Source organism: Brienomyrus brachyistius, chromosome 13 (assembly GCF_023856365.1).
Source record: "Brienomyrus brachyistius isolate T26 chromosome 13, BBRACH_0.4, whole genome shotgun sequence".
In the NCBI taxonomy this organism is placed as follows: domain Eukaryota; kingdom Metazoa; phylum Chordata; class Actinopteri; order Osteoglossiformes; family Mormyridae; genus Brienomyrus; species Brienomyrus brachyistius.
The window spans coordinates 187,405-201,371 of NC_064545.1; the positions used below are offsets into that span (position 1 = coordinate 187,405).

The 13,967-nt window shown below is 44.6% G+C and overlaps 1 protein-coding gene across 2 annotated transcripts in view; it reads left to right on the forward strand.

Moving 5' to 3' along the window:
• The first annotated feature begins 913 nt into the window (after positions 1-913).
• Positions 914-13,967, forward strand: part of LOC125706185 (thrombospondin type-1 domain-containing protein 4-like) — a 40,355-nt gene continuing 27,301 nt past the window's right edge. Inside the window, exons 1-7 of one of the 2 annotated variants that reach the window (XM_048972759.1) lie at positions 914-1,127; positions 4,675-4,717; positions 4,810-4,888; positions 6,177-6,481; positions 7,185-7,569; positions 8,250-8,352; positions 11,922-12,058. In XM_048972759.1, the coding sequence (XP_048828716.1) occupies positions 4,689-4,717; positions 4,810-4,888; positions 6,177-6,481; positions 7,185-7,569; positions 8,250-8,352; positions 11,922-12,058 (1,038 nt within the window). In that variant the 5' untranslated portion in view covers positions 914-1,127; positions 4,675-4,688. The remainder of the gene's footprint in view (positions 1,128-4,674; positions 4,718-4,809; positions 4,889-6,176; positions 6,482-7,184; positions 7,570-8,249; positions 8,353-11,921; positions 12,059-13,967) is intronic. The other variant, XM_048972760.1, reaches the window with a different exon arrangement.

Below are 13,967 nucleotides of genomic sequence, written 5' to 3' on the forward strand. Positions count from 1 at the left end.
ACAAGCTCGGTCTCCACGGTCTGGTACCTGGGGGGCTCCGCTCTGAATCGGACCGTCATTACTGCTTTTTTGGCACTGAAAACGCTCTCTTAGTAACCAAGGCTGGTGGCTGCTGAAGGCTGTCTCTACAAAGCACCTTCCTGGACGATCTGTAGAAGGAGGCGAAAATTTACATAGCAGCTACTTAAATATATAGATTTGCAAGGGCTATGAGAATGAGCAAGGCACCTGAAAGTCCTCATTAGGCTGGTTTTTAATTGGAATCGTATTTGAAGTAGTATTTACATAAACATAAAGGATTCCCTGTTTATTTTAAGTGAATTTTCGTTTGCCACCCATGGTTACTCAAGGTTTTTGTTGTCGTCTCTCCGAAAGCAGGATGGTGCCTAATAGTGTCTGTAACTGATTTGGCATCACCATGCTCCAGACCTGAAGGGACCCTCACCCCACTGCTTAGAGACCACATGGGTTTTTTTGAGGGAGTGGGTCGGGTTCAGGCTGTAAGAAAAAACCAGGCGGGAATCCAGCACCTGACCCGTATTTTTATCTTTCATCATGTTCGACTTTATATGTAGTTAGCGGGGGGAGTTCGGGTAATCAGAGGACGTTTGCGCTAATGTCTATTATGGGGTGTTACAGAAGAGTTAGCGTCATAGTGCATTTTGTCTTATCGATGCCTGTGTGAGATGTTAAGCCTGCTATAGTACTAGCTGCGTATTCCAATGTTGAAATAGCAGTCTGGAAAAACAGGAATGCAGGTAACCAAAAATTCAATCAAAATGTTTCCTTGAAAAACACAAGACTACCAATACTGTGTTTGTATATAATGACAAACAGCGACAGGGGGCGCAAAACGCTGTTTTCATCCTGGTGAAAGCGCGCTTCAGAACGTGCACCAGACGCGCGCCGGTACCCTTCATGTGCGCGTGACCAGCGTCTGCTTTGGATATAGGAATTATTTTGCAAGTGTGATTCCTCCTGGCAGTGGACTAAGTTTTAAGCAGTGTGCACTTCTAAAGGCATCTGGATTTCCAAGCGGAGCCGGCGCAGGTTCCCATCCCGCTTTTCAAGGGTTCGCTCTTCTAACTCAAGGTGTTTAAGAGGAAGACGCCAGGTCCGGACACTGGGTAAAATCGCACATCATCACTTCATTACTCTGCGTTTCGTGGCTAAATATTTTAAATGTAATGTTACAGTAATTCTGTAAAAAGTTTTTGAATACTTGTACAACAGTATACGTGGGCTATAATAAATCGTAATAATAATAATTAATTGTAGTAGGGCGATCAGTGCCATTAATACCACCAGTTTTTAGTCCTTGCAGTATCTTCCTTCATTTTATTTAGCGGATAGTTCTGTAATTTAGTAACTATGTACCTTTTAAATTTAGTAAATGTGCAGTAAAAAGTTGGGCATATTTATTTTGTTATTTATGTGACATGTATGTGATGTGTATCCGGAGGTTTTCCTTTATCTGGTATATTTATTTTTACATTAGTTCATTAGTTCATGGAGTTTTTTTTAGCACATTCAGCGCACATGAGCGCGCGTTTGATTAGTAACATTCTTTATGAAGACGGTCTCATCAGAATGATCGGTATGATGCTCCGTGGTGACAATAAGGTGTCACTTTTTCCAGCGAAGCACCCCGTCATACCATAAACGCCCTCCAGCACGTTCAGGTTTTAATCCCGCATCTTCAGGAACAAACCAGCACGGCTCTGCTGCCAGTTTGTCCCTGCAGCCGGTTCCTCAGCTGTCAGTACGCCAGGCTGAAAACAGTTTTTGTAGGAAAGTTGTAGGGCAAATAGCCGAGCAGCTTCGTAGTCTCTGCAAACTTGACTGAAATTCAAAGCTGAAACGAATTAGTTATACAGAAGCTATGCGGCCAAAATACGCGCTCGGGCTGCTTTTAACACGCTGCGCCTGTCCGCAAGCACCGTCTCTTGATGTTACACTATCTAGGGGCGTTTTCGTATATTTCATAATTTCTTGATGGGAGGAGGGAGGAAGTAATTGGTGCAGACTTTAATTCACGTTTATACGTGGAATGCACTGATTTCGTGCACTTGCGTGAATATCATGCTTTTGTAAGGATGTCCATTTGGGACTTAACGTCTACTTTGACGTCCCGTTTTAACACGTACATTATTCTTAAAACTACGTGTTAACGCGGCATATTTGAACGTCTTAAGACGTTTGAAATTGGGTGCTACCACTTTATCGGTTTTTGAGGGGAAGCCCTGCAGACAGTCATTGCAAGAAGAGAAAAATGTTTCTCTCTCACTAGATAATGAACTCAGGTAGCTGATTGACTGTCACTGATCCGTTTTTACAGTTTTTCCTTAGATTTGTTTAAAATACGTGGAAAAAAATAAACAACGCAATCATAGAATAATTATTTTGCATTTTTAAATAGTTTAATACTGCAACACCGGTACAATACATGCAAAAGTATGGCAAGGCGTTTTAACATTTAATCGATAGACTGGATATGTATTGCAGATATCTCTAATTCAATTCTTCAAAAAGAGCATTTCAGATATCCACAATGACATTCTTCCTATCTACAATTGTCATTTCAGATATCTAGAATGGCGATGCGACGTAGGCCTACATCCGGTAAAATATAAGCCAGCTAAATTATTGATGCAATTCATACTGTTGCTATGACAGTTCTCTATTAACTCCTTATTACAAATAAATTAATAACTACATACGTTTTAATAGAAAGTTAATAACTTGCACGGTAAAATATAAAACGGTCTTTGTTTCGTCCGCCTCTCGTTGCTGAATATATAGTTTTTGCTGTTAATACAGAACAGAAAGTGATCAGAATGATAAGTTTAGCTCAGCTGCACTGTTCAGCACAAATACAGACACCAGTGCAGTTAAATCAATATTAGCCGGATTTACCAGTTTTGCTCCAGTTTCATTTTTGATTTGGTCAGCCAGAGGGCGATCTGCTGACAGACAGACAGCTAGCTCAAGTGGCGTGTTGAGGGGCTGTCAGCTGTTCGCAGTCAGTGCATGGGACGGTCATTCATTCACAAAATGTATAATTTTGACCAAAGCACGTAAGTGGAACTCATCGCAAATGGAGCTGCTCATCGCTCCTCCAGCTCCCCCCACTCACAGCCGCTTCGCTCATTATCGCCCCCCTCTCGGGTCAATTTTAATCCCGCTCCAAGGAAATCGCTCAACACTGTCTCCAAAAACGAAAACAATCTGCATCATATTTTAATTTTAGCTTAAACTTTCAGCCTGGCATCAAAATAAATGAGCAGTCAAATCCACAATCAAGTATAAATGGTTTATTTCTGGGTCAGTCATGTTTCAGACACAGGGTGCAGCACCGAAAGTGATGAGGTAACGCTAATTGTGGATAGTCAGTGGACCCATTTTATGTTAAAACGGCGTCCTATCTACTCGTCAACAGATATACACAATGCAGTTGTAAATATTTGCAATTGCATTGTTCCTAGTCATAATTCTAGCTGTAGATATCTGCAAATTCATTTTTACTAGTCACAATATGAATAGTGGATATCTCTAATGACATTTTTACTGTTCACAATGTATTTTTGGATATTTAAAATTATATTTTTATATATTTCGAAGGTTTTTTTCCCTTTTGGATAACTGAAATTAAAATTATGACTAATAACCATTGGATTGTAGATATCGGGTAAGAATTCAATTGATGAACATTCTGGATATCTGAAATAGAATTCTGGAAATCTGAAATTGAAAGCCTAATAGACATGAATGGCAAAAGTGACGTAATTTCTCCTACGATGAATGTCATTGTTTATATCTGAAATGCTCTTTTTGACTAGGAAGAATTGAATTGGAGATATCTGCAATACATATCCAGTCTAGCGATTTAAATATGAAAACAGCCAGTTATACTTTGTAAAGATTTAAAGATATCTGTTCTGCCAGTTTATATAAGCCCGCGATTCACCCTTCCAACAAATGGACTGTGCCGAATACAACATCATAGTCACGTTTGACACGTAATACATATGTTGCCTCTATGTAATAACAACGTGGGACTCACATGGCTGAATGTAGAGACCACGCGACTACAACGTACAGGGCACGTACTGCATACGTATAGCCCCTACGTCAAAAGGGGTGTGTACGTTTATGCCAACCAATAGCTTAGATGCATTAAAGGTACAAACGTCTTAAGAGGTTCAAATTGGCTGCGTTAACACATATTTTTACTGTAAGACGTGTTAAGATGTCCGAACGGCTTAACATGTAAATAATGTACATGTTAAGACGTAATTTGTTTGACGTGTTGACACGGACGTCCAAGTAGACGTTAAGTCCCAAATGGCCTTCCGTACTTTTGTCCGTCGAGCGTCTTGCCAATTTCCGTCTTTGTCATACCATTTCAGCTTCACTCTCCTTTAACTTCCACAAAATGTCATCATTCTATCTGTACGTCACGGTCCTGCAAGTTGACTACACGTGCTGATGCTCCGCTCCATTTGAATTTGACAGATATGCGCGCTAAGTAATAGACATGTATTCACGGCATAGATGTTTTAACAGAATGGATTTATTTTAAGTACATTGTTGTGCCGGTGTGACTGGGATGTTTTCTGTTTATCGGTAGCTAGCTGATTTTCCAGTGATGATTATCTCTTTTGTGTTTTATAGACAAGCTGGGAGTTATGTTACATACCTGTGCTCAGACAATCAGGTAATGCAAATATCAAATAACACCATTAATTACTGCAATAGTGTGGTGTCACTATAGAAAATAAGTTAATGTGGGTGTCTTGTTAAATCTAGATTTTCCGTGATTTTGCTGGTGTTCTTCTGCTCCGAACCAGTGGACTTTCAGCACATATCAGAGCCAGAGCAAAGAGGGGTAAGTGTGGATCGCGATGCAGCATGTGACAATGCGGTCCTGGGATCCTGGTTCCTGCCCAGCTCCCATCTGCCTATATGGGCAACTCACACAAAGGGCTGCTCCAATCCCACTCCTCAGCTCAAACTGGGGGATCTGGGTTTCTCCAGGCCAGCAGGGTCACCCCTGTCAATAGTAGTAAAGCTAACATATCTCTAAACTTACTTAAAGAACCATTGAAGCAGCTTGTTGCTGTTCTTTTTGAAGTATTGATGCAGTCATGACTCAGTTTGTTTTTTTTTGCCAAACTATGCCTTAAAACAAACTGCAGTGATGAGGAATTACGGTCAGGCTAACATCCCTTGTGAAAGTCAGTGTGTAAATGACCTTCCGACATGCGAGACCTTAAATCTGACCTTAAAGGAGTGTGTGTGAAATGTGAAAGACATTGATAGACTGGATCAGTGGGGAGCTGAGATCTTCAGTTGTAGGCGATGGCATCAGATTGGTTGCTTAACCTCACCGCCAATACACCCACCCTGGGGGATAAATAGCCCTGGGCGCTGTGGGAGTTTTGACTCTAACCAATCCCAGGGCGTCCCATGTACTGTACTTGTCTCCATCTGGCGACACGCTGTCTTCCAGCTCCTGGAAAGGTCCCTCTGTCCGACAGTTTGACCCACGTTTGACCCTGCAGAGAGGAGCAGGGTTTCCAAGGCCTACTGGGGGATGGGGGTGTCTGAGAGTTCTCTGCATTGCCAGCTGGCCCGGGCTGACTGGCAGGAGGAGATGAGCCCCAGCTCTGTCTTCCCCTTCTGCTCCCTCCACTAAGCTCTTCCCCACACGCATCTATATGTCTGCAAAGCGGGATAAAAGCACAGGACCCGTCTTTACACAAACACAGGCTGAAGCCTGGGATCTGCTGGCTCTCGTCTGGCAGACAGCTGCCTACCAGCGTCTTTCTTGAGCTCATGGGTGGTTACTGAGACTGACTTTGTGAAGTGACCCTGTGTTATATAGTGTCCATAGGTACTGCAAGTCAGGGGTCTCCAACTCCGGTCCTGGAGAGCTACTATCCATCAGATTTTCTATCCTATCTGGCTTCTGATGAGCCACACCTGTTCCTGGTATTTGCCTGAGAGCAGGTGTGGCTCATCAGAAGCCAGGTATGATAGAAAACCGACTGGATAGTAGCTCTCCAGGACCAGAGTTGGAGACCCCTGCTGTTCGCTATGGGCAGTGCTGAAGGTATCTGACTATTTTGAGCATCTGTAGTCCTTGTCATTGACTAGAATTCATGGGTCTACAGGTCCAAAGGGAGACGGAGGCCCAGGTGGACACAGGTGTCCAGGATGGGCAGTTTCTCAGCCCCGGGGGGCAGTGGGGCTCCTGGAGTCCCTGGACTGCTTGCTCCCGCTCATGTGGTGGAGGGGTCCAGGAACAGACGCGGCCTTGCCTGCCCCCTTACACTCTCCCCAGGGTTCTCTCCCGCCCCCCACCTCCCAGTCACCCAGCTTCAGCCCCACAGCCATCGTTGCCCTCGCATAGCAATGTGGGACAGCGGTACCTTGGCGAGTTGAGGGCCCGGAAGCAAGACCCCCTGGCTGGACGCAGGTGAAGTAGCTTTTCAGCATATGGACTCCACTGCCCCACTCTCCCCCCAAACATGACACAATAGCACCTGACTCAACTCTTATCCAATTAATCATTATCATTTTATTTCTCACTGGGGGCGATTTAAATAGTGTGAGTGCCCTGCGATGGGGTGACACTCCATCATTGGTTTTTCTTTGCTTTGCACCTGTATCTTTGGGGATGAACCCCCCTCGACCCTCCATAGGACAAGTGGGTATAGAAAATGTAAGAATAGACATGACCGATTATATATTTATCTATACCAGAAGTCACTAGGAATTCAGTCCATGAAACAACAGCCATCTTAACATGAAAAAATAGTGTAGTGTAGCTATTAAATTATTTCTTCAGGGTCTGCTGGTCCAAATAAGGACTATCTTTTTTTTACCTAGTCTGTTTTCTTTCTGGATGTTTTTAAGAGGCTTTAAAAGTCCATGACAGCTTATTAATGGGAAAAACCAGTCAGAAAATAGCTACTAGTGATTTAAGTCAAGAGCAAGCTTGTATGGCCATAAATGATGCTAACAAATGCTTTTTTTGTCCTTTCAAACCTCCTCCCTCAGTCAGTGTTTACTCAAGTGAGGATATTGGCAAATGATGACAATTTTCTCCCCTTCCTCATATCTTCTAAAATTCCCAGTAACCGTTTTCTGAACCAATAAGGGCATGTGAATGTTTCCAGGAGACTGGGCGCTTCAAGAATCGCTCCTGGGAATTATGGGTATGGCAGGATGCCCTTCATCGTTCCCCTGAGAAAGCCCACCAGCCTGGAGACAGGGCCCCTAGCTCGGCGACAGGCTCCCAGGTTGGGTCAGGTGTCCCCAGCCAATCACATGGGCCCGCAGCAGAGCTACACGTACCGCGTGCCCCATTTCAGCTACGATGGTGGCCATCAGAGATCACTGGAGTTGGAGCCCAGCACAGACTCCTCCGCTAGGGTGCCCCTGTACCAGCCCCGTCAGGACCTGCATTCGGCTGCTCAGTCCTTCTGGGCTGGAACCTACAACCCTCTACCAGCCTCATCATGTGCTGGTGCCCAGAAGAATCACCGGCTCTGTAACTCCAGTGTAAGAGCACCATTCCACAGAGTGGAAAGTTCAGGTTCAGAAAGTACAAATCCAGACCAAGATATTGTTTCAACAAACCAGTTGAGTACTCTATGAAGGTGACTCTTTATACTCAACTGGTTGGTTGAAACAAAATCTTGGTCTGGAATTGTACATTGTGAACCTGAACTTTCCACCACTGCCATTCATGATCTCTGTGTCCCATTTACTGATGAGCTGTTTATGCAGGGGAAGGGGTGCAATTGTTTGCAGCAACAGGGGCTACTTGAGATGGGATGTGTTTCCATGGAGATGCCGCAAATACAGGCCTCTCTTGCCGACAGTCGCCAGGACAGGAATGATCTTGCAGAAAGTCTCCCCAGAGCTGACTGTATGAGTGAGAAACGCAAACTGACTTTCCCATAACATCACCTGCACTCTACAACAGCCAGCCACATCACTCCTATTTGCTCAAGCTTTTGTTTTCTTGTCTGCTATGTATTGTGGGTAATTTGTAAAGGGATAACCTTGACTCCCACGGGGGGATTGGGATGCAGAGTGCACCTCCTGCAGTTGAGAAAATAAGAGGGAGACAAAGTATGCAGAAGGAATACAAGAAGTTATTCTTAACGCCAGAGTTCAGGCCACACTGTAGGTCAGGGTCTCCTTGGGTTTATAGCTGTCTTCCTGTCCGTCTGCAGACCTGCCCACCGGCCAGCAGGGGCATTCGAGAGGTGCAGTGCTCTTCCTACAACAGTTTCCCGTTCATGGGCCGCCTCTACGAATGGGAGCCTTTCAATGAAGGTGAGTGTCACTCATAAACTTACCTCTACGCACCTCAAAGGCTATGCCTCTCACCCAATTATCTAAGTGCACTAATAATTACCTTTCAAGCCTACAATGGGAGTAATAAGGTTTGACAGCATTATTGGTTGTCCAAAACTGCATAAAAAATGCAGCAATGCATTCATCTGCAGATAAAAACACATCACACAGAAACAGACAGAGAGCTTGAACTTTAATATGCTAGTCTGAGACCTTGAATGACTCTTTTTTTTGTCAGGCAGGATGTAGTCAGCTTGCCTCACTGTGCACAAGGGTGGCTGTGCTCCCAGAGCGTGGGACCACATTGACTATGTAGATAAACAAAAACAAGTGAACATGCACCTGCAGTACCAGTCAAAAGTCTGGACGCTTCTACTGAAAATAATTTGTTTTGCAATAAGATAATGACCCTAAGCAGACCTAGATATTATTTAAGTACTGTATTAGCTTGTGAACAAGGAAAGAGATGGAGTACTGTGACAGATGACCTTGCCCCCACAGTCCCCCGACCTAAACCCTACAGAGCAGGTTTGGGATGAGTTGGATCAAAGAGTAAGAACAAATAGCCAACCTGTGCTCAGAATTTATGGAAACTCCTTCGGGATTGTTGAAGAAGCATTCCAGGTGGCTACATCTGGACGCTGGTTGACAGAATGCCAAGTCTGTGATGCTGTCATTGTAGCAAAAGGAGGCTGTTTTGAAGTTTGAGATATTGAGCACTTCTCTTGGTCATTTTGGTATTTGATGTGCATTACTTCATTGCCTCAAGGCCTTTTACTATAAGGTGAATAACAGCTGAAATAGAGAGACGTACAGAAGCAGACGTGTCCAGACTTTTGACTGCTACTGTAATCTTTTGGGGGGGGGGGGGGGTTGCTCCCTTTACTGCAAGATGCGGTTGGAAGGAGAGCCAGGAGCCTGGAGTCCCTCCATCTGCCGCCCGCAGCCTACCTATGAGCCACCTCTGATGACAGTGGGCCTTCTGCCCGAAGGCAGTGCGCCGTCGCACAGCTAAGCAGAAGTTAATCGGCCATGATCGGTGGCTGGCGTGAGGCGGGTTTACGAGGAGGCAGGTCAGGCTTTTGACGCCAGCCTGCCTTGAACCTGACAAGGCTTTGGCGTGGCTTTGAACTAACCCTGCCATCTGCCGCCAGTGGATCTCCTAAGTCCGCAGTGGGGAATGTGCTTCATCTGTGGCAGGTTCACGTGGTTTTGTTTTCCAGCACTGATACCAGCTTTGTATCAATAGCATCACTGTAAATCAGTATGATACAGTGTGTACTGTCCTTACTCAACATTTATTTATTTAATGACATTTTTTTTATCCTTTATTTTACCAGGAAGGTTCCATTGAGTATCTCTTCTTCCAGGAAGTCCTGGCCAAAATGGCAGCAAATGAGAAAAATAAGACTAAAGTTTCATATACATACACACAGAGATGATTAATATGAACACAAACTAAAACATATACAAATACTCAAATTCTCCAAAAATACATAGAATAAAATGAATTGATATGAAACAATGACACCGTTCTTTAAGCTCAGAGATTTTTAAACACATTCCGCTCATGTGGTGCATAAGAACAAAAGCCGGATTTGCTCAGTTCTGTGTGTGTGGTGGGAGGCTGAAGGAGAAGTTTAACTGATGAGCGGGTTCTGTATGCATTAGTGCGGAATGTCAGCAAACTACATATGTACTGAGGTAATTTGCCCATTAAAGCCTTTGCAATAAAAACCAGGCAATACAATTTTCCTTCTAAGTTGTAAGGATGTTTCCCTTGGTAGATCTAGAAAATGGGTTCTCAACCTTTTCATCCCATGACCCCCAAAATAACAGTAGCAGAGACTCTTGACCCCTATTTTGTCCCCCTTGGTAGATCGGGGGTGGGGGGGGTCTGTCCATCCTTGGTACATTTACATTAAATTAGATTTTAGCTCATTCAAGTAAGAAAGACTATTTCATATCCCGTAAATGATTATTCATCATGGGATTGTGGTAGGGTGACCACCTAACCCATGGCAGGTGGGACAGTATGAGTTACAGCAGGGTTTGTAAATTACCATTTCAAACATTTCAATTAAAAGGACCCGGATTAAACTTTAGCACTGACTTCCTGCTGTGTGTTGATTGGTCAGTCTCCTATAATCATGAGTGTGTCACTAATGTTGATGTGAAACAGCTCGAGGAGTCATTCAATCAAGGAAACAAACCACTAAAAACACAATTGAACTAATTAGCCAAGCACAGGAGCCATTCTGTTTTAAAGTAGTTTGTACAAACCTGAAGTAGCTCATAGTGTCCCCCCCCCCGACATGGATTAGGGGGTCGCCCTAGATTGTAGTGAGTCTGAAGCTTCTCCCAGGACTCCTTCGACATCATTCCAGTGGTTCACAGGACTCACAGACGGTCAGGAGAAAATAATACCACTTAATTAGGACTATCCAGAGTCTATGCAGATTCTTAAAGCTGGGAGCAGAATTCAAACCTGCAACCCCGGTTGTGAGGCTGCAGTGCTACCTCCTACAGTCTCTTAATGTCGTGTGCGTATGCTGTATGTTCATGTATTTGTCTTACCGGGTGGTTTTAAACCCAGTCTTTTATTTTTCATTATTTTCAGTTTAATCGGACAGGTTCACATTAAACATGATCCTCCAATTAACTTACCTGCGTCCCCCCCTCTCCCCCCGCTCCAGCTGCCCCACATCGTTAGTGTACGCGGGGCCCTGTTTGTTAGCCGCAGTCCGTTTCAGAGCCGTGCAGCCTCTTTGTACCTTTAGCCGGTTGTTAGAGTGCATATTGAGTTTCGTCTCCGTGCAGCCAATCAGCCGGTGTTCTGTCGAGTTTAGCTACTTTGTCGAGTTAGGCTACCGTAGTGCTAATTGATAACCCTAACCCATACCCTAAACCTAACCCCAAAAACCCCCCCTAAAACCCTAACCCCTAAAACCTAACCCTAATCCCAAGATGGTGGAACTGCTCATGTGCAGAAAGGCTCGATAGGTAGCTCAACTTGTCAGAACACCAGCACTTCTCCACCATGGACTCCACAGTCTGCGGTCCTTCATGTGCTGAGAGGCTGACGGTTTATGGCTCCCTTGGGTGGCCCTTCGGAGTTCCTGGAGGACGGAGAGTCAGTCACACCGTCACTTCTTCCCCGTGACCTGACCCTTACCTGTCACCTTCTCACATGAGGAGCTGTTTTTGTTGTTTTCTTGTTTTTCTGTCTGTTTCAGTCCCCGAGGATCATGTCCCTCAGCTGGGGAATCAGTCACTGCTTAGCTTGACTCTGAATTTGCAGATTTAGGGTAATCACACTATATCTAAAAATAAAAAAAAAGAAAAATTATTATATTGATGTCCTAAGATCAAACACAGTGTGTTACAGTACCAGTGTAAAGGAAGCTTATATTAATTTGTGGTTGGGGTTGTGAGAAACCAGAGCAATACTGCCCCCTTATGGTTATTATTGAAACCTATTTTGAAGTTTCATTGGAAAAAAGTATGAGAAAGTGTCTGAATTGTACCACTGTTGTTGGCTGTTGCAGTCCAGGGGGATCAGAGCTGTGAGCTGAACTGCCGGGCCGTCGGCTTCCGGTTCTATGTGCGGCAGTCTGACTCTGTCATCGACGGGACGCCATGCGGCCAGAGCAACCTGTCTGTCTGCGTGGCTGGGAAGTGTCAGGTAGGCCTGGGTCCACATTCGCGCCTTGGGTGTTGGGTTTCTGTTGAAGGATTGCTAGATTCAGGTCCTGATAGTCAAAATCCAGACCAAGATTTTGTTTCAACCATCCTGTTGAATATTCTATGAATGTGACTCTTTATTCTCAATGGCTTGGTAGAAACAAAATCATGGTCTGGGTTTTTACTTTGTGGACCTAAACTTTCCACCTCTGGTAATGACACTGTGCAGACCCATTGGTTTATGTCATGGTTTTTTATGTCCAGTAGAGGGCAGCAGAATACAATGATAATAAGAATTTAGTGAATCGTTTTTTTCCCCAGTGTCTCTCAACCCGATCCTTGGGGACAGTGTTGGCAGGAAGCTGAGAGGGACCAAAACCTTGAACTGCCTGGGTGTCCCAGTAATCCAGATTGAGAAACACTGTTTTAGCCAGAGCTCATTAAGTTACAGTTAGACAGCAATCCTGTAATTAGCAAAGCAGAGTTTTCAAATGCCCCACCTCTGATTTGCAATTTACTGTATCCCAATACAGCTGGAGCTTTTGAAAATGCTTTTGTGGGGTTTCTGTGTGTGTAGTTGGCTATCTGGACCATGCTGTTCGTCAGAATTTAGGAGCCCGTCATTGCTGTCCCCTGATTTGACTTTTTAATTGTTTTTATCTTTTTTTTTGCATTTGTATATTTATTACATTTTATAATTCCCACCTGTGACAAACCACAATCTGTAATACAGTGTGCTGAGATCTGTTAATATAGTACTCTGTGTTTGTCAGGCTTTGGCGCGTTCCAGGCATTGAAAGCCAAACCAAAAACGGGCAGGTATGGGGCTGTGGGAGCTGTAGGCCTGTAATGGGCTGTGTTACGCAGCCCAATGGGTCTTCCCAAAACCCCTGGAATCAGAAGGCATTTGGGTGACGGCCACTGACAGCCTGGAGATCTGTAGCCTCTGTGTTCCACACCCTGACCTTACAGGCCCTGATGCGTAATATATGCAGCAGCAATGTGCTGCTTCAGTGAGGTTCAGCGTTTCTGTCTTGCGGCCCCCCGCGTCCTAACTTTCCGTCGCCCTGAACTCCAGCCCGGTACCTTCCCCGTTCCCAGACTCGCCGTCTCTCATGCCGTGGATCCTGGCCGGCACCGTTTACGGAGCAGTTTTGCCGTTTCTCCGAATGCTCAGTGCAGAGGCTTGTTTGCGAGCTCAGAGCGTTTTAGACTCGAAGGTGATGGAGCAGGGAGAGACTGCAGAACGAGGTTCGAGGAGCAAAGTGAGATATGGGAAGAGCTGGCAGCTGTTCCCAGTGCGTCCAGTCGTAATTGTGTTTGGCATGTTGTTGGCCAGTTAGTTCATTAGACTTTATGAGGGTTTTTTGTCTGGTGGTAATATCATGTGAAAATGACTCTGAAGCATCACCTTCATTTGTGTTTCTATATTCACTGCATCGGTTAATCATTATTCAGTCAAAATACTTCATTTAAGACTTGTGGCTGTCATATGGTCATAATAATTGCTGGGATGTCTAAGCATGCGGGCAGTAGTGTCTCAGTTTGAGATTTTCCTGTTTGACCTTTGATCATTGACACGCTTTGATCATTGCTGTTTCAATGCAGTTTTTTTTTTTAACTGCAGGTAACTTTCTACGCTATTCTGCACAGAATGAACAAACAGTGCTCTGACCTGGGCAACACAATACCCGTGCCAGGGGAGAGCCCGCTGAGGACTGTTAGGGCCAGCAGGGGGCAGAACCACTCAGCTGCATCGCATGACAACCGTGAAAATAGGGGTTAGGGGGCATGAGCAGAGTCCCCAGCATGCCTTTGGAGTTCAAGCCGGGGAGACGAAAAAGATGTTACACTTGCTGCGAATGCAAATGGGTCCCTCTGGTTAGAATGTGTGAGTTTTAAAAAAACGA